Source organism: Protomyctophum parallelum, assembly GCF_964188405.1.
Source record: "Protomyctophum parallelum genome assembly, chromosome: 8".
NCBI classification, from domain to species: Eukaryota; Metazoa; Chordata; class Actinopteri; order Myctophiformes; family Myctophidae; genus Protomyctophum; species Protomyctophum parallelum.
Genome location: NC_139703.1, coordinates 1,413,396 through 1,439,542, shown reverse-complemented (window position 1 = coordinate 1,439,542; position 26,147 = coordinate 1,413,396). Strand labels below are relative to the sequence as shown.

The following is a 26,147-nucleotide window of genomic DNA, read 5'->3' as shown; positions in this document are numbered from 1 at the left end:
GACCGTGCCTGGCACATACAGAAGAAGAGTGCACAAACTTTTGAGATGTAGACCATTGCTCGTCAGTGATAGATATTCCTAAGTCGTTTTCCCAAGCAGTTTTTAAATACTCCAAGGAGGCATTATTATCTAAACATGAGAGAGAATTATAAATAATAGAAACACCTCCTTTGAGCAATGGGTCAGGTAGAAGTATAGATTCCATTGATGAGTTGGGAGGTATGTTTGGAAATGAAGCAGTGTGTTGTGTTAGAAAATGTCTTATCTGTAGAAATCTAAATAAATGTGATTGGGGTAAATTGAATCTGCGTCGTATTTGTTCAAAGGTCGGAAATAACCCATCACTATAAAGATCTTTCTGGTAGATCTTGTTGAGCTGATCATTTTAGTGAGTACTTCTCAAGTCAAAAATGTGTGGGCACCCCTGGTGTAGAGGGACTCCTGGAAGGGCCCCTGTCAACAAAGTATATGGGTTTAATAAAGACCCGGAGAGACACAGAGAGACCTCTGTTACTGAACAAACTCTAGCAATGAGTACTAATCAGAATACAGAGCTGTTTTAAGACTTACCGTACCTTCTGTACACTCTCACTCAGAGTTACTGTATAAATGGAAGAATTAACATCGAGTTAGGGCTCTGCACCTACTCTGAGGGGCTGATTAACTTGATTAGCTTGATTGAGCGGTGTTGTTGCTGCAGTGTGTTTGATTAATCCACTGAGGTTTGGTGCAGAGAGGACAGCAATGAAGTACTATTCATAGAGTGCTGTACTTAAGTCAGTGTTTTGGGGTATCTGGTCTGTACTTTACTTGAGTAATTGTAATTTTTTGTATACTTACTCTACTCCTTTTCAAAGACAAATATTGTACGTTTTCTAGGAACAGAAAATATATTATGGGCATGTCGGGTAGAAGCCATATATTTATTTATTTATTTTTTGCATTCCCACCCGACGTAGACAATGTAATGAATTAACCACTTGCAGTAATTGTCAGTAATATTGGTCTTACTGTAAGGCCAATATTAGTGAATATATATATATATATATATTAGCAGATCTATAAGCTTGCAACGTGTCACATCACGATGCGTTGTAAGCTTTTATATTGGATATTTTCACTAGTTTTGACATTGTTTGACAATTATGTTTTGAATTTTTGGAGGGAAAGTTCTAAATGTCAACAAAGCAGCGCATACCAAAATTGTTGTACTTTTTCAATAGTTAATTATTTATGAACCACGTTCCTAAATGTGAGTAAAGTACAAATAAGTACAAATTTGACAGAGCAACTTTCACTTGTAGTTGAGTAATATTTTGACCAGGACATCTGTACTTTGAGTCAAGTAACTGCGGTTGAGTGCTTACTGTCCACCACTGGATTTAGGAGTTAGCAGCCATTGGTCCTTCGAGCCGGATGTCACAAATCGAAAATAGCAGACTGAACAATAAGCTTGTAGGCATGCTATTTTCAGCAAATGACTGCATGAAGCGTGAATGGTGCCTAACGCTGTGGGGTTTTCATTTGTAGTTCCAGATTTCCAGGAGCAGGACATCTTCCTGTGGAGGAAGGACACAGGCTTTGGCTTCAGGATCCTGGGAGGAAACGAGGCAGGAGAGCCGGTGAGCTTTTATTTGATTTATTTATGTGTTTTACTCGGATGCATGCCATGGGCAACGGCGCACATACGTGCACTGTATTGGAAGCAGTCCTTTATTTCCTTGTCGACAGCATTACCCTTGCAGTAGTTCAAGGTGTCTTGTACAGGTATGTACTGTACATAAGTGTAGGATTATTTATGTGGTTACTATAGTAATTGCATGTCACACTTTGTCACAGTTTGCTGCACTGCTTGTCTCACAGTTTTGACGGCACACATTTGAGCATTATGTCAAATTGACCGGCTTCACCAGGAATCATGTGCTTGTTTTTTTGCTCAGAGAAATGTTGTATAGTTGAATTGATATTAAATGTGCATAACATTTCTCCATTGACATGAATGGGAAAATGCGAAAGCTAACCATGAGGGCTATAGTTCCAAAACTTGGAGGGGAGGTTCATAATAATTACAAAACATCTGTCTGCCTCATGGTTGTGCTACTGTATAACAGCCCACTTTATCGTTTTGGCCTATAATTTTGAACCGTAGGTCATAAAATGAAAATGTATTTTCCCATGATTCCTTGGCTCATGAGTCATGACGCAATCTCCCCATATAGGCAACGCCCGTTTGGGTCAGGATTTTGAATTATCTTCAAAACACACCTTTTGCTCCTCCACCTACAGATTTTGTCCAAATCTCACAAGAAATTGGTACGCGTGATCTTTGGACCTTATCCAATTAAAACACCACAGGCACAATTTTGCTAGTCCGTATCACTCGGCCGTAATTGTCTTCCGAAGTCAGTGGGAGGGGCCAATCAACGGAATGTCCAATCTACCCAAAATTTGATTCACATGTCGAGGGTGGTTTAATCAACACAGTGTGTGATAAATGTGATCATTTGTTGCAAAAACATGTTTTTGGGGGGGGATAAATCCCCTTACACAATAATACACATGATCACAGGGGGTGACATGACATTGTAATTGGCTAACACGATTAGTGAGAGGGGCCTATAATTAGAGATTGAGGCCACCACATCGTTCTAGTTCTGTTCTGTTTTAGTGGTCACACAAGCTCTTGTTAATACTTTTCTTTGGCTCATTATTTATGAAACCCGGATACACATTTAACCACATTATTATTTAACCCATTCTGAACGGGCACCCATTTTGGTGTCAGCATCATGTTATGCTTTAGCTATTGAAAAATAGCAGATCTACAAGCTCATATCGCGCCACCGAGTGGCGCGATACGAGCTTGTAGGTCTGCCATTTTTGAAAAATCGAAGAACGACTGACATTTTTTGAATCTGATCTCAGGTCAGAATGGGTTAATCAGACCAGTGTGTATCCAGTGGAAACCTCGTATGAATCTGATCTCATGTCAGAATGGGTTAAAACATTTTTGGAAATCAGCATAAACAGCCGATCTACAAGCTTAGTCGGCACTTGGACCCGTTTCTTAGCCCAGGCCCCCCTCTACCCACCCATCTACAACTGCCCCCTAAAAGCATGACTGATTTACCGTTTTCTCTTCTTTGTACCATGAATAATAATGATTCCAATTACATAGAAACTGGAAGTGCAGTATGCAGCTGAGTAATGCAGTAGGCCACATATAAAAACAACATGCCAGGGACTGATTAAGGGGCATAAATAATTTCTTACTTACGTCTGAGACTCATCGGACCATGTATCATAAATTTGTTTGCATCTCTATTCTTAGATCAGTCCCATCAACCTCTCCCTCGTCATTTCTCTTGTACGTTCTGTGTCGGGACAAATTCGGTCTGATGTCGACGGCACTGCCTTTCCCTTTGATGTGACTGGTGCAACCTCAATCAGTCAGTCTTGTTTGTTATTTTGTTGGCTCTTTCTAGAGGGTTTAAAAAATAATGACGCGCCAGAGAGAGAAAGTGAGAGAGAGAGAGAGAAGGGGAGAGATAGCGATCTGATGGCTGTGCCGACTGGCCAGCTGGAGAAAGATGCACTAAAGATGAACTGACTAGGTTTTTAAACTGGGCTGACCTGTGTGCTAGATACCAACTTTTTATATCGTCGCTGTTGGGGCAGAAACCTCTTATCTCCGTATTTAAACTTTTTGTGTTTTCTCTCGTAAATGAATGCCCTACTTGATCATACTAGCTCACCTGCAAGCGTCACACAAAAGCAATAAAAGTAACAGATCCACAAGCTCGCGACACGTTTGTCGAGCTTGTAGATCTGCCGCTTTTCACCGTTTTTTAATTTGAATTTGAAAGTAAATGTTTTGGATTGTTTTCGGTTTCCACCCCGACAGAGACGACGCTGGATGGTAACTTTATGCTTCACCCCCCCCCCCCCCCCCCCCATCCCCCCTCATATATCTGCTTGAACCACATGCAGTAATTTATATTACTGCCTAAAAAACAAAACTCTCTACTGTACAATGTAAGAAGAAGGCCTGCTACTATGGGGCAGGTTCTTTGAGGTTCTACCTTCAATATCTCCTCTGGGTTGATTTAGTTTGAGTTTTTATTTATATTGTTATTTTCATCCGAGTTATTTATCCGAGTTGTTGCTGTCAAGAGGTGTTGTGTACAATACAGAGTAATGAGAGCTGTGTAGTTTTCCTTTCTGGGGTTGGGGTGGGGGGTGGGTGGGGGGGGTTTGTTTTTACTGTTTTTGGTCTTTTCTTTTTTTGAGTTTGTCTTGTCTTGTTTAAAAAAAAAAAAAAAAAAATCATGATTCTGTAACTCATTGTGGTAAATATCTGCATTATCAATAAATAAATCTTAAAAAAAAAAAAAAAAACTCATGATTGTGTTTTCTGTTCTTCCTGTGCCCAGATCTACATCGGCCACATAGTGAAGTACGGCGCGGCCGACGAGGACGGCCGCCTGCGGTCGGGCGACGAGCTGATCTGCGTGGACGGGACGGCCGTGGTGGGCAAGTCTCACCAGCTGGTGGTGCAGCTGATGCAGCAGGCGGCCAAGCAGGGCCACGTCAACCTCACCGTCAGACGCAAGACTGGCTACGCGGGTACGTTCTTTACTCAACCCATTCTGACCTGAGATCAGATTCATACGAGGTTTCCACTGGACACACACTGGTCTGATGAACCCATTCTGACCTGAGATCAGATTCTAAAAAATGTCAGTCGCTCTTCGATTTTTCAATCAATTCAATGATTGAATTCAATTCAATAGCAGACCTACAAGCTCGTATCGCGCCACTCGGTGGCGCGATATGAGCTTGTAGATCTGCTATTTTTCAATAGCTAAAGCATAACATGATGCTGACAACAAAATGGGTGCCCGGTCAGAATGGGTTAACCCGTTTAACCCATTCTGAATGGGTTAACCCATTCTGACCTGAGATCAGATTCTAAAAATGTCAGTCGTTCTTCGATTTACGAAAAATAGCAGACCTACAAGCTCTTAGCGCGCCACTCGGTGGTGCGCTATGAGCTTGAAGATCTGCTGTTTTTCAATAGCTAAAGCATGACATGACGCCAACACCAAAATGGGTTCCCGTTCAGAATGGGTTAAACGTTTTTTATCAGCGGTCACATTCTTTACTTAACCCATTCTGACCTGAGATCAGATTCTAAAAAAATGTCAGTCGTTCTTCGATTTAAGAAAAATCACACCAGTGTGAACCAAGTGGTGCAACTCCCGTCTATTGGTTCTCTGTATCGTTCCAATTTGTATCATTCCAATTTCTTCTCTGTGTCGTTCCAATTTCTTCTCTGTATCGTTTGCGTCCAGCAGGTGGCAGCCATGTCACATACTTCTCTTGTTCCAATTTCACGCATGCGCACACCACTTGTGCTCACACAGGTACACACATCACAAACAGGTACACGGACATTGCATGCTGGATGTAGAAGTGGTTGCACCACTTAAAAATAGCAGACCTACAAGCTCTTAGCGTGCCACTCGGTGGCGCGCTATGAGCTTGTAGATCTGCTATTTTTCAATGGCTAAAGCGTGACATGATGCCAACACCAAAATGGGTTCCCGTTCAGAATGGGTTAAGTAAAAGTATCAATACAGCAATATAGAAATACTCTTGTTACAAGTAAATGTCCGGAATTCAACATTTACTTGCATAAAAGTACAAAAGTATTGGCTTCATAAATGTACTTAAAGTACCAATAGTAAAAGTACTAATTGTGCAGACTGTCCCATTTTAAAGTTTTCAAATGTATAAAAATCTTTTGAAAATAGCAGATCTACAAGCTCACAATGCGTCGCATTTGCAATAATAATCATAATCTATGAAGTAACTAGTAACTAAAGTTTTCAAATAAATGTAGTGGAGTAAAAGTAATGAAAATTGGAATTACTCAAGTAAAGTACAGTACTTAAGTAAATGTACTTAGTTACTTTGGTACTACTGTATGTGTGGCGGCGGTGGCTCAGGGGTAGAGTGCCTGGATGGTAACCGTAAGGTTGCCAGTTCGAACCCGGGCTCCCCCAGAGTTAGTGTCGAAGTGTCCTTGAGCAAGACACTGAACCCCTAATTGCTCCCGATGTGCTAGTTGGTGCCTTGCATGGTTTCCGCTGCCATCGGTGTATGAATGTGTGTGTGAATGGGTGAATGTAATGCACAATCTCTGTAAAGCGCCTTGGATAAAGGCGCTATATAAATGCACCATTTACCATTTACCATTTTGTGTGTATTATACACACATATCCAAACAGATGAGACCACCACCAAACCTTGGTTTAACTAACACATTGTTTACTATACTAACCATAGACTGCAAAAGAATATGGACAGAAGGAAGCCCCTTTGGTTTGTACAGACCCTTTGTTTCTGAAGACGCTTTTTTTCGGCAAATTTAAATCCGCCATCTTGGAACTTCCGGTCCCGAAACATTTCAAAATTAAGGGGGCCATAATTTATCCGATGCATATCAAGATAATTGAAAAAAGTAATTAAACTAGTGATTGAAAGCATAAAGTATTCATGAGAACGTTGGATGGAAACCTCATGTGTCTTACTTTTCAGGATTCACAATTAAAAAGTAGCATATTATGTTGGTGGGCCTTGATGGCGTCGTAATGCCCGATTTTACACTGCTGAAAATAGCTTATAGATCTGCTAGTTTCAGAGCGTAACACCCAAGCACAACCAAACATAAATTCATTTTATGTTTGGTTGTGCTTGGGTGTTCTTGGGTGTTGCTCTGAACAAAAAAATGTCTTGTCTTTTAGTTCTGTTAGTTCTCTTCTCCACTAGTCTCCCTAACATTTTAGTCTAGTTTTCATCTGTTGACGAAATTTTCAATTTAGTTTTAGTCATCATAGCTTAGTTGTCTCCACCAGGCCGAAGGCATGGGGGGAGAGTATGTTTTGCACTCCGTCCGTCCGTCCGTGTGTCCGTCCGTCCGTCCGTGTGTCCGTCCGTCCGTGTGTGTGTCCGTGAGCAGCTAATCTCCGGCACCGTTAACCCGGTCGATGCCAAATTTTGCACACACACTCCCTGGATGCCAACGATGAACCTCTGCCCCAGAATTTCCAGAACGGCCTGTTATAGCGCCACCAGGAGGCCGCTTTGTGCAAAACAAGTTTTTGCACTACACCTACAGATTTTGTCCAAACATCGCGCAAATTGGTACACAGTCTCTCTAGAGCCATTCAACGAAATGGGTCTTTCAGATTTATCAGACTCCATCCTGATTGGTTAAGATTGGCTTCCAAAGTTCACAGGAGTGCTCAGTTTCAAACAAAATGCTGCAAATCATGAACACATCGCGTGATTTCCGTGAAATTGTGCACGCACATTCCCACTAGGCCGAGGAAGAAATGCCACATGAACAATTTCAACTCAGCCTCAAGGTGGCGCTATAACTGGCCGAATTTTTTTTTTACCTCTAATTTACTTTTGTTGCCCTTTTATCCAACCACCAGATGAAGGCAAGCTGCAATGTCCTACATTCCTATCCTGGTGGAGACCTGTGCCCAGAAGGGCACTTTTTCTAGTTTTTATTATTATTTTTTTTGTGAAAATAGAAAATTTAAATTTGACTGAAATGAAACATATTTCTTCATATAGCTTAGTAGTTTAATAGTTAGTTTATATAGTTAGTTATAGTTAGTTAGTTAGTATATAGTTTAGTAGTGTAATAGTTTCAGTCGAGCCCACTTTTATTTGAGAAACACTGCTGCACAGTATTTGAAAATCAATATTTTTAATAAAATGTATTTACATAAATTCCAACGTTTTCTCAATGGCTAATATTGGCTTGGGATCCAATTAGAGTATTTAATGCCTTTTCTTTTCTCTCTTTTTATTTATTAATTTTGTCTTGGCTGATATGCCCCAGGGCGAAATGAGAGCATAACCACAATGTGCCAGATGTGAAGAATATCCCCTATAGATTCACAATGTTCACGTCCTTGTGCTTACTATTTACATATTTTTCCTTTTTTGCTTGAAATTATTCCTTGTGTAATCAGTGATGCAATGAATTATTGATGTTTTTTGCATAACCTAGAGGTAGCCTTTACTATATTATCGTCTCTGTTGGGTGGAAAAGTCATACTTTATTAGTGCAACAGTGTTGGCTAGTGGAGCTGTGTTCATCACAGGCTCCCATTTGTGTTCATCGCAGCCCCATTGGGAGCCCAGGAACCTGGCTTCCTATTCGCTAGGGCAGTGGTTCTCAAACTTCATCATGGCAAGGACCCTCAAATTGATATGCATTTGGGGTGTGGTGGATCCCATAGAGTTATAAAGGATAGAGGGAGGACCCTCTAACCCTGAACCCCGCTATTCATTTCAACTGAAATTGCTCAGTAGCGTTTTTGAAGCACCCGGAAGACTGCCCGGAAGTACCATTTATAAATCAATGGCTCGATCGAACGGAAGTTAAGCCTGCGACGCACGTTTACGTCACTGAACGTCCATCCACCTCCATGAACGTGCTGCAGTTCCACTTTTCGCCAGTATAGGTAGTGGCAGCTTCAACGTTGGATATAGCCTTACTGGGGTCTTGGTGGATCCCCATCTTTACAGGTTTTGTGCCAGGGATCCCACAGAAAAAAAAAAAAAAAAAAATCCTAAACATTTCCAAACAGCTTCGATAAACACCACTGCATGGGGGGAGGGTCACCTCTTCCTCGAGGCTCCTTTAGCTATTGAAAAATAGCAGATCTACAAGCTCGTATCGCGCCACCGAGTGGCGCGATACGAGCTTGTAGGTCTGCTATTTTTGAAAAATCGAAGAACGACTGACATAGAAACATAGCTTTATCAGAAAACTGTCAGGATGTAGAAGACGTTTATAGAATCTGATCTCAGGTCAGAATGGGTTAACAGTCTGGCCGTGTAAACACTAGTTAGACGACGCTAAACGGCTCCGGTCTGCAGGCATACACCACCCCGCCACCTCCGCTCACCCCACCCCACCCCACCCCACCCCCGACTCCTCCTCCCCCCAGCGCTGAGCTCAGCTTTGCCCTTCAGCAGCAGGGATAGAGGAGGGCTCATAAATGTGATGGAGAGGGCGGCCAGCCTTCTGCCTGATGAGAATGGCCAGACATTAGTGTGGCGTCTGCTCCCCGTCTGTCTCATGGCAAACACAAATATGAGCTACTCCTCCCATCCCGCCCTCCCTCCCTCCCTCCCACGTCCATAATGAAATGTCCACAGTCCTGCAACAACAGGCTGGTGCTGGGTAGTTTCTTTTGGGGATTGGAGGGGGGGGGGGGCACTGAAGTTGTTGCACGGGTGGAGAAGCACGTTCCCCTCTCGAGGCATCAAGCTGTCAAACCCCTCCAGCAGTGTCAGATGTTGCCGAGCGAGTAACAGCCAGGGCCCATCCTCGTCTATTATTAGCCCATTCTGACCTGAGATCAGATTCATACGAGGTTTCCACTGGACACACGCTGGTCTGATGGACCCATTCTGACCTGAGATCAGATTCTAAAAAATGTCAGTCGTTCTTCGATTTTTTTCAAAAATAGCAGACCTACAAGCTCGTATCGCGCCACTCGGTGGCGCGATACGAGCTTGTAGATCTGCTATTTTTCAATAGATAAAGCATAACATGATGCTAATACCAAAATGGGTGCCCGGTCAGAATGGGTTATTAGGTTCAACGTGTGATGCAATACTTTGTACCACTTGTTGTGAAGTCTCAGCGGCGGTGGGGCTGTGCCCATTATGACGACTTCAAATCAACGGCATTATTTCAAACTTTGATTACGATGAATTGAAAATAGCAGATCTCCTCTACAAGCTTCACATTTTTCCAGATATTTTTGGAACACTATACCATTGTACAATGAAGTGTAATACAGGGTTAAGTCATTAATCAGTCTAATTGATTTAGTCTATTATAAGAAAAATCTATTTTCTTTTTGTGTGGATTCCTAGATGTATAAGAAAAAGAATAACCCTTCGTTCGGTTATAAGTTATTGGTTCTAAATATCCCCACCCTCCAGTCAGCTCCGTCTAACCATGTTGTTTCTTTCCCCACCCTCCAGTCAGCTCCGTCTAACCATGTTGTTTCTTTCCCCACCCTCCAGTCAGCTCCATCTAACCATGTCGTTTCTTTCCCCACCCTCCAGTCAGCTCCATCTAACCATGTTGTTTCTTTCCCCACCCTCCAGTCAGCTCCGTCTAACCATGTTGTTTCTCTCCCCACCCCTCCAGTCAGCTCCATCTAACCATGTTGTTTCTCTCCCCACCCTCCAGTCAGCTCCGTCTAACCATGTTGTTTCTTTCCCCACCCTCCAGTCAGCTCCATCTAACCATGTTGTTTCTTTCCCCACCATCCAGTCAGCTCCATCTAACCATGTCGTTTCTTTCCCCACCCTCCAGTCAGCTCCGTCTAACCATGTTGTTTCTTTCCCCACCCTCCAGTCAGCTCCATCTAACCATGTCGTTTCTTTCCCCACCCTCCAGTCAGCTCCGTCTAACCATGTCGTTTCTTTCCCCACCATCCAGTCAGCTCCGTCTAACCATGTCGTTTCTTTCCCCACCATCCAGTCAGCTCCGTCTAACCATGTTGTTTCTTTCCCCACCCTCCAGTCAGCTCCGTCTAACCATGTTGTTTCTTTCCCCACCCTCCAGTCAGCTCCGTCTAACCATGTTGTTTCTCTCCCCACCCTCCAGTCAGCTCCGTCTAACCATGTTGTTTCTTTCCCCACCCTCCAGTCAGCTCCGTCTAACCATGTTGTTTCTTTCCCCACCCTCCAGTCAGCTCCGTCTAACCATGTCGTTTCTCTCCCCACCCTCCAGTCAGCTCCGTCTAACCATGTCGTTTCTCTCCCCACCCTCCAGTCAGCTCCGTCTAACCATGTTGTTTCTTTCCCCACCCTCCAGTCAGCTCCGTCTAACCATGTTGTTTCTCTCCCCACCCTCCAGTCAGCTCCGTCTAACCATGTCGTTTCTTTCCCCACCCTCCAGTCAGCTCCATCTAACCATGTTGTTTCTTTCCCCACCCTCCAGTCAGCTCCATCTAACCATGTTGTTTCTTTCCCCACCCTCCAGTCAGCTCCGTCTAACCATGTCGTTCCTTTCCCCACCCTCCAGTCAGCTCCATCTAACCATGTTGTTTCTTTCCCCACCCTCCAGTCAGCTCCATCTAACCATGTTGTTTCTTTCCCCACCCTCCAGTCAGCTCCATCTAACCATGTCGTTTCTTTCCCCCACCCTCCAGTCAAGGCGGATGGCGACGTGCCTCCGTCGCCGGCCTCCTCCCACCACAGCAGCACACAGGCTCCCAGCCTGACGGAGGAGATGGGGAAGCGCACGCCGCAGGGCAGCCAGAACTCCCTCAACACCGTCAGCTCGGGCAGCGGCTCCACCTCCGGCATCGGCAGCGGCGGGGGAGGCGGCGGCGGCGGCAACAACGCCGTGCAGGCCGTGGCGGCTCCGCCCCCCGTCAACTCGCAGCCGCCGCCCCCGAACAACAACAACTCGTCCTCGGGCGCCGCCATCCCGGCGCCCCCGTCGTCGGCGGCGCCCGCCCCCCTGTCCGCCTCCTCCACCGCCATGCAGCCGTACGACGTGGAGATCCGCCGGGGCGAGAACGAGGGCTTCGGCTTCGTCATCGTGTCGTCCGTGTCGCGGCCCGAGGCCGGCACCACCTTCGGTAAGAGACCTGCCGTGTTTTTGTACCAGGAAGCAATCTGCGAACACATTCTGTAAACATAGAAAATACAAATTCCCTTTGTTTTTTCCCCTCTGGGGGGCAACACCTCATTTTATTGTGTAGTAACAGGAACTCGGTTAGGCTCCTCCCTTTTCATAGGCCACTTCCTTGTGGGTGCTTCTGTGTTTATTCCTACTAACAACAACACTACATGTTTAGCCCATTCTGACCTGAGATCAGATTCATACGAGGTTTCCGCTGGACACACACTGGTCTGATGAACCCATTCTGACCTGAGATCAGATTCTAAAAATGTCAGTCGTTCTTCGATAAAAAAAAAAATAGCAGACCTACAAGCTCGTATCGCGCCACTCGGTGGCGCGATATGAGCTTGTAGATCTGCTATTTTTCAATAGCTAAAGCATAACATGATGCCGACACCAAAATGGGTGCCCGGTCAGAATGGGTTAGTACAGTGGTGCTGGCAAATTATGCTGTTGACAGAATCTGTCTTCAGATATCTCCAAAACGGTTATATCTTTCAGAAAAAAAACGCGGCAATAGCAGGCTACATTTCACTTAAATGTCAGAGTTTAAATCGGCATGTAAATATGAAATAAATGTTATTATTTTGCAACTGAAAGATGACTGGATCCGCCGGGACTTTGCAGTCAATCGCAGAAATGTCCGTGCTCCAGTACTTAGCAACGTGAGTCCTTAATGTTCCTGTAATTTTCGTGTCCCATCCCAAAGAAACGATTATTAATAACCACGTTATCATGTTAGAATGACTAAACTCAAGTCACTTGAGTTTAAAGGTGATATAGACAAGTTTCCAGTGTTTGTACACAGAAGTGAGTGAGTGTTTCCAAACAAATGCATATCTAGCTCCACCCCCCTCCCCCCCTCATTCTATTGGCTGAGCCAGGTCACTTCAGGCTATGGGATTGTTGTTGCTGCTGGGACGGACGCTATGGATATTGTGCTCGTATGGCTAAATATGACATTACAAAATTATGAATTTCTATCGATATCTTAGTTACAACAATGACATTGAGTTGACATGTTTTTTTAAGGGTAACTGTAGCATAATCGCAATATCACACAGAGTCCCGCAAATGAGGAAGTAGGAAGTAGAGGAGACTCACTGGCTCTCAATTCAATTCTCTTTTATTTGTAATCGTGCATATAAAACACATTGCCCCTCAAATGCCCCATGCCACTACAGCATCGTTCATTCATGTGAACTACTCTGTCCACGGTTATTCATTGCAATGAAGAAAAATCGCTATGATGATCCGCGACGGTCTGTCACCGTTGGCGAGCACGGGTTGAATGCATGCTTCAAGCCGGCCGGCCGGCCGGCAGGCAGTCGCCGCGGCGGTGCAGGGTGAAATACTATTACTCACTTCCACTTCCACCATTTCAACAAAAGCACATACAACCCACTCCACATGAACGAGAACGAGAACGATATTGATGTAGGCCTAAACAGGAGATTTTATTGGGGTCTGAGTTGTTCTGTGACTAAGGATCCTGAGTTGTGTGGGGTGCTTATTGCTGCTGGTGTTGTTCAGTTTCACACCACCCAACCATGCACTATACATACAACATACTATTTCACATGAACATTGTTAGTGAAACTAAGATATGGGGATAATATTATACATTGCAATTGAAATCGCATCGCGTTTTCATTATAATACTGCAGTGCTGGGTTGAACACACCGTCACTGCCTCGCGCTGCAATTGGCTAAAAGTTTAAATCCCCTCCGACGTCCCGAGTAGTAAACTGTAGTGGATATAAACAGCGCATTCAGCCACAGGGGGGGCAAAGGGGGAGTGTGCTGTTGCAGGAGAACACCTCAGCATCATAATATAGGGAAAGATACAGGGGGAAAAGGCCAAAAGAATACATTTATATATATTTAAAAATTTGTCTGAAAACTTGTCTATATCACCTTTAATGACAGAATGGTGTCTTCTTAGTGGAAAAAAAATAACCTGTGTTATAATGGATCCAGGGTAATGTTTTTTGTCACAAGCTCGTGTTACTACTTTTCCATTGGTTCAATATTTTTTTAAACCCACACAGCACCCACCCGCCGACTTTCAATTCACACAATCTGCTGCTCTCGCCTCCACTAAACGCTCAATCACTGTCATTTTCTAGTTTGTTTTTTAATCCCTGAAATCTTATCTTTTATCTTCCCGTGTCCTCTTTATAAAGGCTTTCTCTCTCACAGCGTGCAAATTCTCCTCTCTCGACTAAACAGCCCAGACAGCCGGGGCCAAAGGACGCTAGGCTATTTACAGTCCCAACAGATCAATACCAGCATTCATCAAACGCAAAGCAACGCTTTTATCCTGGCTTCCTTTTCCCCAAAACCACTGTCGAGAACGAGAAGACACAGAAAAGCTTCTTCTTCTTCCACCGCTCGCACTGAGTCACTCTGGGCTTTCATAATTCATCTCAAGTTAGTTTGGCGTTACATAAGACATTTGTTTTATTCAAGCTTGCACTTAAATATGACTTAAATGGCTCCTTCTGCTGCCGAGGTAAGGTTGTCCTGTATAACGCATTCTGACCGGGCACCCATTTTGGTGTCGGCATCATGTTATGCTTTAGCTATTGAAAAATAGCAGATCTACAAGCTCATATCGCGCCACCGAGTGGCGCGATACGAGCTTGTATGTCTGCTATTTTTGAAAAATCGAAGACACTTTTAGAATCTGATCTCAGATCAGAATGGATTAATAATGAAACTGTCAGGATGTAATAGACATTTCTAGAATCTGATCTCAGGTCAGAATGGGATAAAGAGCTTAATGATGACTTAATGAGCCGGAGTGCAGCGAGACGGGGATTAAAGTAGGAAAAATTATGAGAGAACGCTATTTAAGGGAACTATTGATCCTGAAGTCTGATTAAGTGAACTTCTTATCTCAAAACGGAGGCTGTTGGATATAGGTTAACATTATGTCAGTCTATGTGGGGATTAAAAAACAAAAAAAGCTTCAGGAGTATGGGGGTCGAATGTAATTTCCTCCCGCTGACTTATGCGTCATTTGCAGATTATCTGTTTCATCGCCACTTTTTGCTTTCCGTCGGCTACCTGGGGGTCTCTCTGCTGAGCCGTGTGATCTTTGCTCTGTTGTGGCCGACCACAGCTCCTCTGCACTGCACATACTTTACTGCTCCTTAAAAGCTGTCCCGCTGTCCCTCTGTTCTCTCTGGGCGTGTGGGTGAGACTGAAGGGGCCTGTTCAAAAGGCACGGAACGTTCTTTAGAAGCCAGCTATGGAAAGGGTCTTTCTGTTTTTAGTTTACACGCCATGGGGGTGGAGAGCCTTTTGAGATATTCTGATCGACCACATGCAGGCTCCGAGAATGAGAGCAGACATTTGAGCTTGAAAGTAAATATGTAAAGAGATTAATGTATACTGTATGACCATTATAATCTCTCTACCGCTACTACTAGTCAGAGATATGTATTCCCGGTGAACAGGAAAACACATGGCACCGTTGAAAAGACTTTCTCTTGCTCTGCTCTGCCCTCAATTCTGTAGTTCACTGCTCGACAGGCCCAGGTTGGGTTTGGAAAGAGACAGGAAGATGTCTGGGGAGGATGGGCAGTTGTACAGTATAGTGGAATGAAGAGGAAGATGTGTGTGGAGGATGGGCAGTTGTACAGTATAGTGGAATGAAGAGGAAGATGTGTGTGGAGGATGGGCAGTTGTACAGTATAGTGGAATGAAGAGGAAGATGTGTGTGGAGGATGGGCGGTTGTCTAGCTGAATGTGGAGGAAGTGAGAAGGCGTGACGGGGTGAATTAAGAGAGACGCAAAGGGAGCTTGAGAGAGAAGCAAGCGATGCACCATTTCCCTCTAATGGCGGATGGCAGACTGCAGATAGAGAGATACGGTGTAGATAGATGGATAGATACAGTAGATGGATATATGGATAGATACAGTATATGGATATATGGATAGATGGGTATGGATAGATGGATGGTCGGATAGACACATACCAGCTGAAACTGGAATTCTGGTTCCTCAACGTTGGATGGGGTTTCTCCGGTGCCGGACCCCAATCCTGTCCAATTAGCCCTTCACTAAATCCCACCCCAAAAAGCGATTGTCCAATGCCAATCCAAATAGTTTAGCAACGGTTGCTATGCAGTTCAAGCTTTCTTCGCTGCTGACGTGCCTATTGGACAAGGATGGGTTGGGGGAGGGACTTAGTGAAGGGCTAATTCACCCACTGTTTTATACCAACACTGCCATTTCACTGTCCTGAGCAGCCTCTCTCTGTGACCGACCTTTGACCTTTGGGGTGACTGTTGATTTGACTTAACGCTTAATTCCCTTCTTTCTTTCTCTCTTTCTCTCTTTCTTTCTATCCTTCTTTCCTTCCTCCTTTCATCTCCTGTCCTTTTTCTCTTCCCTCTCCTTTCCTATACCTCGACCGCGCCCTACCCTACACTATAACTCGCGCACAACAACAAACAAAACTCATGCTTGATGATGCCATCGATGACCATAGCTGGAAATGCGTGTGTGGCCATGCCCCACAAAATAGGACGCATCATCGAGGGGAGCCCGGCGGACCGCTGCGGGAAGCTGAAGGTGGGGGACAGGATCCTGGCGGTCAACGGCTGCTCCATCACCAACAAGTCCCACTCGGACATCGTCAACCTCATCAAGGAGGCCGGCAACACCGTCACCCTACGCATCATCCCTGGAGACGGTGAGTGACATGTTTATAGGATGATACGTTATACAGTACAGTATAGTAGACTAGAGGACTGGTTCCCCGAACACCGGGGCGGTGGGACCCATTTTATGGGTCCCTTTTATTATTTTGTTTCCCAGGTTTTTCGTTTTTAATTATTATTATTTTAAAACATAAAAAGAAAAAAAACATCCTACATTTTTCATGAATTAAAATGATCAATCAATGATTTTGTTTTCTCAGTAATTTCATGGAGATAATAAAAGAAAATCCATAATTTAGGAAAAATATATTTAACCCATTCTGAACGGGGACCCATTTTGGTGTTAGCATCATGTTATGCTTTAGCTATTGAAAAATAGCAGATCTACAAGCTCATAGCGCGCCACCGAGTGGCGCGCTACGAGCTTGTAGGTCTGCTATTTTTTTTTTTATCGAAGAACGACTGACGTTTTTAGAATCTGATCTCAGGTCAGGATGGGGTTAATCAGACCAGTGTGTGTCCAGTGGAAACCTCGTATGAATCTGATCTCAGGTCAGAATGGGTTAAGCAGCATAGTGAAAATAGAAGATCTGCTATTTTCACTAGTTTGAGTCCCGGGCAAACGTCTTATTTTCTCTTTTGGGTCACGGGCTAAAAGGTTTGGCGAACCACTGGACTACAGCAAGGGTTCCCACACTTTGGAGGGTTTGGGAACCCTTGCTCTAGTCCAGTGGTATTATTTGATGATAGGTGGGTTGGCTGTTTGGGAACCAATATGTCTAATGGGTGTCATTCTTAAAATGACATCCCAGCAACCCTCTTCATCCCTCTGCTTCGGTTTGATTGGCTAATGAGCCCATAATGACAGCTCATGACAGCCCCCCCCCCCCAACCCCATCCATTTTGGAGCCTTTTGCTCAACTTTTCAAATGGATTTGAAGGCTGGCAGTAGGCGTGCAAACTCATTCCCTAGAATGCTTTTCTGGAGTAGATCCATGTAGGATCGATCAGGTTTTACCTTTTTTGAAGTCATCATTTGAATTGAAAACATCATTTATCTTAATTAACCAATGGACGGATTTTTAAAGGGATTGTGACATTGGAATTGTTCTTATTTTTTTAGGTTTTCTAATCTCAATTGCACCCAAAAAACATGAACTTTTAACATTCAGTAGATTTTCTGTGATCTGGGGTTTTCTGGCTCAAACAGGTGTAAGACCCTGCAAATCCCATATATGTCAATGGGATTTGCCAGCAGATGTCACTGTTTTCACTGTGTTGCCTGTTTTCATTGTAGCTCAAAAGGCTTCCAAACCCCATGGAAAACTTCAGACCACAGAAAATCCACTGAATGTTCAAAGTTCAGGTTTTTTGGGTGTAATTGAGGTCATAAAACCTAAAAGAAAAAATAAATGAAAATGAATGTCATAAAACCTTTAAGGGGTGCTGTTAATAAACCGATGGTGAATAGGATGATTATCATGATTGTTCTTCAGCACAATATGTTGAAATGGCTTGGGCTTCTGGGTGCTGGAGTCTGGACATGCTACAGTAGCTTGGGCTTCTGGGTGCTGGAGTCTGGACATGCTACAGTAGCTTGGGCTTCTGGGTGATGGAGTCTGGACATGCTACAGTAGCTTGGGCTTCTGGGTGATGGAGTCTGGACATGCTACAGTAGCTTGGGCTTCTGGGTGATGGAGTCTGGACATGCTACAGTAGCTTGGGCTTCTGGGTGATGGAGTCTGGACATGCTACAGTAGCTTGGGCTTCTGGGTGATGGAGTCTGGACATGCTACAGTAGCTTGGGCTTCTGGGTGATGGAGTCTGGACATGCTACAGTAGCTTGGGCTTCTGGGTGATGGAGTCTGGACATGCTACAGTAGCTTGGGCTTCTGGGTGATGGAGTCTGGACATGCTACAGTAGCTTGGGCTTCTGGGTGATGGAGTCTGGACATGCTACAGTAGCTTGGGCTTCTGGGTGATGGAGTCTGGACCATGCTACAGTAGCTTGCCGCTGGTTGAGTGGTGGTTGTGAGTGTGTGACGGCATCATAGGGTTGCTGTCAGGTGGCAGCCTTCCATAATAATTATTCAAAACTGTTACTTTGCATGTTACAGATGAAAAAAAAGGAACCTGTGTTCTAATGGATCCAATGTAGTTATTTAGTCTCAAGCTCTTGTTAATACCCTTCATTGGTTCAACATATTTAAAACCCCACAGTGGAACTTTCTTTTTTGCTACTTTTGTGTGACACTATAGTACGACCAATTACAAAACATATTTGAAATGGGCTGAACCTAGGCTGCTGAGCCAGCCTGAAGTGTGACAAAAGGCAAATTGAAATGTGGACATTATGTTCAGTTCAGTTTACATTCCGTTTAACTTTTTGTGTTTTTTCGTACATTAATGCCCTACTGTCTATCGCACTAAAACATCGCACAAAAGCATCAAAAGTAGCAGATCTGTGTGCCACGTTTGGCCTTGCGCATCTACTACTTTCGCTATTCTTGAATTTTAAATTCTGCAAAAGTAACAGTTTTGAACACACGAGGTTTCTACCCGACAGACGATTTCCATCAGTAGCTTGTCAAAGTGACAGAACCTCCCCCACACAGTCTCAACACGGCGGCTCATGGAATGGAGGTTATGTTTCTTTGCAGCCGTGCCTCTGGCATCCCTGCCCTTGTCAAAGATTATAACTAATTGAGATGCATTCACGCGCAAGTTTGCGTGTGCGTGCGTGCGTGTGTCTGTTCATAGACGGTCGGATCGACGCACTCGTCTTACGGGAGAGTGATGTAACTTTGTGTGATGTGAAAATGAGAGCGAGTCGATTGGGTCTTTTGAGTGTGTGTGTGTGTGTGTGTGTGTGTGTGTGTGTGTGTGTGTGTGTGTGTGTGTGTGTGTGTGTGTGTGTGTGTCTGTGTCTGTGTGTGTGTGTGTGTGTGTGTGTGTGTGTGTGTGTGTGTGTGTGTGTGTGTGTGTACACTGTGTGTGTGTGTGTGTGTGCGCCCGTGTGTGTGTGTGTGATGTTGAAATTGTGCAAGTGTTTCATTCTGTGTTGTTGGGACCGAGCTCTTTTCTACAGCGCTGTATCTGACAGGCTGCCGCAGCACGCTTCACAACTACTGTTTAATTAAAGTGTGTGTGTGTGTGTGTGGTGGGTACACACACACACACACAGCAGCCTTGTGTGTGTGTGTGTAGGTAGGAGACAACAGTCCTAGGAGGCAACGGTCCTTGTCAACCTGTGCGTTGTTGGAAGAAATTGGAGCTATTTGTCCAGCGCTTGTTGTTTTCCTGGTCACTTTGCACGGATGGAGGGTCTCTTACTGAGAAGCGGCTGCAGAGACAGTAGTACAGCGAAATGCTTCTGCCAAGGAAGGATAGAAAGAGAGGGAGGGAGGGAGGGAACCGAAGGAAGGATAGAAAGAGAAGGGGAAGGAGGGAGGGAGGGAACCGAAGGAAGGATAGAAAGAGAGGGGGAGGGAGGGAGGGAGGGAACCGAAGGAAGATGCATATCGTTAACGTCGGGCAGATCTGCTATACTTCTGATGCTTTTGAGTGACGCTGTACTTAACAGTGGTTTTCAACCGGCGGTTCTTGGGACCACCAGTGGTCCTGGAGAGGGGGTTCCAGGTGGTCCCCAGCTGAATGATGGAGTTGGTAACCAAATGGACCCTTATAGATCTCCTGAGAGTGTAAAATGAAACCAAATGGACCCGTATCATATTACGCTCTCAAGAGTTACATTATCGTTAAACATCTGCACTACTTCATTTACAAGAATTCTACACAATTAGAGAATGTAAAGAATTCCTATTTTGATCAACGTTTTGCCAAAAGCATGGAATTGTACACAAATCTCATCCAACTGAAACATAACTATACTTTAGTGTAGGGTGTGAGAGGCTAAATCTCATCACACGGCAGTCCGTGGCCCAAATGCTGACTAAGTAAAACGGGCCTTGATGTGAAAACCACTGCTGTATAGCATGATCAAGTAGGGCTGTCAATTCACCAACAAAAAAAGTGAAAACATGGAGATGAGAGGTTTCTGCCCGTTGTATCTCAGTGTTTCCAGACACGTCTCCTGTCCTTGTTTAGAGGCAAAAATATCGTTTTTTTTTTTTATCTCTGAGCCGTCCGCCCTGGTTCTCAAACCTTTTAATTTCAAGCACGCCCATAATGGAACCTCAAAGGGTCCCGTCTGAACCCAATCCCACCACTGGAACCCAAAGGGTCCCGTCTGAACCCAACCCCACTCTGAGAACCTCTGTTTTTAGTGTGTAACACCGAGAAACCTCTCATCTCCATGTTTTCACTTGTTGTGTTTTTTTGTTGGTGAATTGACAGCCCTACATGATCATACTATACAGCAGTGGTTTTCAACCCGTTTCACATCAAGGCCCGTTTTCTTACTCGGCATTTGGGCCACGGACTACCGTGTGATGAGATTTAGCCTCTCACACCCTAACCCATTCTGACCTGAGATCAGATTCTAAAAGTGTCTTCGATTTTTCAAAAATAGCAGACCTACAAGCTCGTATCGCGCCACTCGGTGGCGCGATATGAGCTTGTAGATCTGCTATTTTTCAATAGCTAAAGCATAACATGATGCCGACACCAAAATGGGTGCCCGGTCAGAATGGGCTAAACAATTTACAATTTAGGCATTTAGCAGACGCTCTTAATCCAGAGCGATTTACTAAGCAAGAACAAAAAAGCATGGGAATACATCACATAAAAACATTTATCATGAAACATGCGTAAGCTAAGAAAGTAACAGTGGAATATCTATATAATGAAACTATACATATAAACTATACATAATACTACTATGCTATACATATGTACTATGACGTGCTATGACTACATACAATGCAATTATAGTGCTGTCTACATAACATGCTATAAGTCTGTATCAAATGCTATCTAAGTCTGCAGAAATGCTATCTAAGGGGGTGGGGTCAGTGCTATGGGCCATGATGGAGTCTGAAAAGGTGGGTTTTCAGACTACGGCGGAAGACTAAAGTATGTTCTGTTTCCTTCATGATTCCTTATCTTAAATTTACTTTTAATTTCAACGAATTCTACTGACCAGATTTGAAGCTATTACTTTTGTATTTACCTTTGTTAATTTCTTTGCATTTATGTGAATTTCTTTTTACTTGCACTTTGAACTACACTTGTTTCTGAAAGGTGCTTGTAAAGTTGCCCGAGGGCCAAGGCTCCAAAAACAGTCAGCGATGCTTTTTGGTGGATTTTATTGCTCCAAAACTCCAGCTCTAGTGCAGATAAAATCAAACAGCAAAGATAATACTGGCCAAAATACAAAACAAACAACTCAAAAATACTTAACGCACAACATAGGAAAAAGGAAAACTAACAAACTGCACTGGGCTATATGCCCATGACATGGGCCCTAGCAGCTCTCTCACGGGGCTGTCAGCATGATGCCTGCCCGAGCCTCACTGACTAGCTCTGCCTGCAGTCTCCCCTTTATAGGAGAGGATCCTACCACCCACAGAGAAGCAATTAAATATACAAAGCGTATCTACAAGCTCACAGATATCAGCTGAACCTGAATAAGTAACCCCATACCTAGATGTTCTATTTCAGATTATACATCATATGGGGTTACATTCATTTCCCCAGATAATAGACATACTTTGATACGTGACATTGTGGAACACCCCTACTCCTCAACAGTACTTGGCACCTTCCCCCCTTCTTAAAGTGCCAGCACTGGAGAGGCCATACAAATACTGAGGTTACAATAAACACACAGGTTAAAGGTATATTCAGTGATTTCACTTAATTCAAATATCACTTATTTTTTTGTTTTGTTGTGATAATCCTCCCTACTATAGAGTGTGCTGGCCATATAAGGAGTTCCTCCCTGTCCCCAGTTAACCCCTGGGGGTCAAAAAACCTTAGGTTTCGTTTTTGACTCTCTATCCTGATTGGACGAAAGGCTGGGTCCCACAGCCAAAAACGAAACCTAAGGTTTTTTGAGTGAAATCACTGAATATACCTTTAATAAACTGACTGTTTTCCCTGTGTGTATCATTGCATTTGTACATCCTGTAAATGCATACGTCAACAGTATTGACATTATATGATAGGACCTGTCTGCCCCACTACCCACAGTCTGTGTGGTGTGTGCGTGCGTGCAATGTCCTTAACCCATTTTGCGCGGGAACCCCTTTTGGTGTTAGCACTATGTTATGCTTTAGCTATTGAAAAATAGCAGATCTACAAGCTCATAGCGCGCCACCGAGTGGCGCGCCAAAAACTAAGCCAAATCTATCTGATCTAAGCCAAAAACCATAACACACACACTCGCTGAACCCCAGGTTCTTCTCACCCCCTCAGTCTTGAAATTAAGGTTAACAACTCCGACTTCCACCGAGTGGCGCGCTACGAGCTTGTAGGTCTGCTATTTTTGAAAAATCGAAGAGCGACTGACATAGAAGACATTTTTAAAATCTGATCTCAGGTCAGAATGAAAACTGTCAGGATGTAGAAGACATTTTTAGAATCTGATCTCAGGTCAGAATGGGTTAATCAGTGTGTGTGTGTGTGTGTGTGTGTGTGTGTGTGTGTATAGGGCACGGGCTGCCCCGTGACAGTGCTCTATAAATAAACCTAAATGCCGTTTTTTTGCGGTGGAATCCTGCCATTCTAAACCATGCACGGTCCAAAAGAAACCCCTCCCGTCTCTCCACTGAAGGCAGCTCTTCCGTGCTCTGGCATTGATTGCATGCATGGAAGCTGAAGCGGCCTGCTTCCACCGCAGAGTCGAGCTCCTCCTAAAGCTATTTTCCCAGGCAGTGCACACGCATGCACGCCCGTGCGCACACACACACACACACGCACGTGCACGCACATACGTATTATACAGTATATCAACAGCTAATGCCCTTTGCCAAAACCCCACGGCCTTGCATCACAGAGTGAGCGCGCACACACCTCGCTGACTCCTGGTGTAATTGCCGGTGGGAATGTACAGTACTATGGGCGCCCGGAGTGAGGTAGTGTGTGACCCCTTTTTTGTTTACACACTCGGGGGGGGGGAATATCGTCGGGCGGAAACCTCATATGTCCAAAACTGTTAGATTTCAGGATTCATAAATAAATAAACCGCAAACGGGGTGGATCTATACAAGCTCGAGATTTACAGATCAGCTACTTGTGATGCTGTTTGTGTGACGCCGTATTGTGAACAAGTGGGGCGTTAATTTACGAAAAACAACACACTTTTTTTTTTTTTTTTTAATAGGGAGATAAGAGGTTTCTGCCCGAACGATATACGATAACACACTGACTCTGGCTCCTGAATTATTTCATTTTCATTGCGCTTTCTCTCTGCCGTCTCTCGGTTGCTTTGGTGTTTGGTTCGCCACGGAGCCGCCATATCAGCGGCGAGGCAAGAAGAGAGATAGATTGAGGCTCTGTGGCTCTCCCGTGTGTCCTGAATGTTACAGCAGAGAGACTGAGGGGAATGGAAAGAGAGGAAGGGAGGTGTATTGTTTCTGGGGAAAAAAACGGAGATTGGTTAAATGAGAAGATAGGCAATGGAACAGAAAGAGTAGCTTATTATGGGCTAGAGTAGATGAAAAAGATGGTGTGTGGAGACATAAGGCTTATCAGAGAACATTAGCCTTAATTGGATCACGAAAGATATCTCAGAGAATTCTTTCATCGATTCTGACATTTGCGTATCTCAGACAGTCTTGGTTTCTTCCCCAAGTAGCGTTTGGAGTTCCACGTTTAAACACCACAACTCCGACTTCAAAATGGCACGTTTGGGGACAGTCAGTCGCCAAGAGACTCTCATAAATGCACAGGATGTCGAAATCGATCAAAGGAATCGCCGTAAAACATGCACTACTGTAAGGTTGGATGAAGGCAAAACATGTGAGAATGTTGGCACTTTACAGCTGACGCTAGAAGAAACCTGGGGCGTCTATTTTAAGGTGCGCGCCCATGCTGAGATCTAAGCCAAAAACCATAACACACACACTCGCTGAACCCCAGGTTCTTCTCACCCCCTCAGTCTTGAAATTAAGGTCACCCCCGCCCCGCGCCTCCGCCATCCCATTGGCTGAGGCAGCACCTCGTGGGCCGAGGACGATAGACAAATTAAGCCGACAGGCTCCGAGGGGAATAGCGGAGGCGTGAGGAGATGAATAGATGAGAGGGGAATTGACCGGTGTTGCAGCGGTGAGCATCGTGAGAGGAATAGAGAGCGTATACTGTAGGAGGCCTGGGAGTGCAGAGGGGAGCTGGTAATCAAATGATGGCACCCCGTTATGGTGGAGAGATTAAGAGCAGAGATAAGTGAGCATCATTAGATTGTTGGGGGAGGTGAGGGGTTTCCTAAGGTGAGGCAAACAGTACTTTAATAACACTTAGATGTTTTTATAGCTTGCTTGTGGCATGGCTCATTATGTGCAGTTTATTAACCGCACCGGGTCTACTCGGGAGAGCCGCAAGTTGGGAGCGATGCACCCCGCTATGCAATACCCGTTATATCCCCGTTGTCAGAGTCTGTCTGTGTCCATTCTATGCTCCATATTATGGAGATCTGTCATGTCTGTCCTAGTCCCTTTTATGCCCATATATGGAGATCCCTGATATCATTATATGGTGGTTCTGGAAAGTCCATGTGCAGTGGTTCTGGACAACCGCCTATCTGACCGGCTCAACGGCCAGGCACTGCACTCCCTCGGGTTGTCTGCGACGTGCGTAGCCGAATTTCGGTGGTGATGTTTAACGCGCATGGCGAATTTGAAGTCGGTGCGGGGCGAATAAGACAAGATAGATAGATACAAGAAGGAGAGTGCCGAAGTCCTCACTGCCCCCCCTGGGTCACAGAGTAATTCCTATCGATACAAAAACTACTCCGTGACCCATGGGCATAGATAGCGCCCTCTAGCGGCAGTGAAATGACAAAAATATGCATAAATGTGTTTACCAAATAAAATGAAAGTCCAGCTTGTCTTGTGTTTGACTGACGGCCTTGTATCTCCTCTCCACCCTGACCAGAGTCGTCTAATGCGTCCCTGCTCACCAACGCAGAGAAGATCGCCACCATCACCACCACTCACACCACACCGCAGCAAACGGCCGCGCCAGAGCCCAGGTGAGGTGCACCATGGGACATTGAGTGCTGCTGATGTCATTTTAGATAGCATGTTATCTATATGCACGCTGCAAGGCGCATTGTTTGCGCTGGGTCCTGTGTGTTCAGATTGCTATTTAGATAGCGTATTTCTTACTTTAAATTAGCTATAGGTGCTTGGTTTACCTGGGATTCTAGTTTCTTGAGGCCGCACTACACTGTCTCTCTGCAGTCTATATTGTATGTGATTACGTACCCTGCGTATTGCATGAGAGCTTCTGTGTCGGGTGGAAACCTCATATGTCCAAAACTGTTACTTTTCAGGATTCAAATTGGAAAAACGAACACGTTTTGAGCTTGTAGTCAGATCTTTGGTGTGACTGTGCTGTAGTAGTGTGATGCAGTAGTAGGATGTTAATTAATAAAAAAAAAACACAAAACGTTAAATATAGATAAGATGAGGTGTCTTCCCCGACAGCAACAAATTGCTATGAAACGCAAGACTATCCTTTTGCCTGCTGCTGTATTTACAGTACAAAAGGCTTGGATTGGTCCCTAGTAGTACTGTACATAGATATCATGGAGGTGTAGTATTCCACTA

General features: G+C 44.5%; 1 protein-coding gene across 2 annotated transcripts in view; it reads left to right on the top strand.

Annotated features, from left to right (window-relative positions):
* Positions 1-26,147, top strand: part of magi1b (membrane associated guanylate kinase, WW and PDZ domain containing 1b) — a 246,312-nt gene that overhangs the window by 213,698 nt on the left and 6,467 nt on the right. For both annotated transcript variants that reach the window (XM_083771923.1, XM_083771922.1), the window contains exons 18-22: positions 1,531-1,622; positions 4,434-4,626; positions 11,265-11,699; positions 16,281-16,448; positions 25,471-25,567. In XM_083771923.1, the coding sequence (XP_083628049.1) occupies positions 1,531-1,622; positions 4,434-4,626; positions 11,265-11,699; positions 16,281-16,448; positions 25,471-25,567 (985 nt within the window). The remainder of the gene's footprint in view (positions 1-1,530; positions 1,623-4,433; positions 4,627-11,264; positions 11,700-16,280; positions 16,449-25,470; positions 25,568-26,147) is intronic.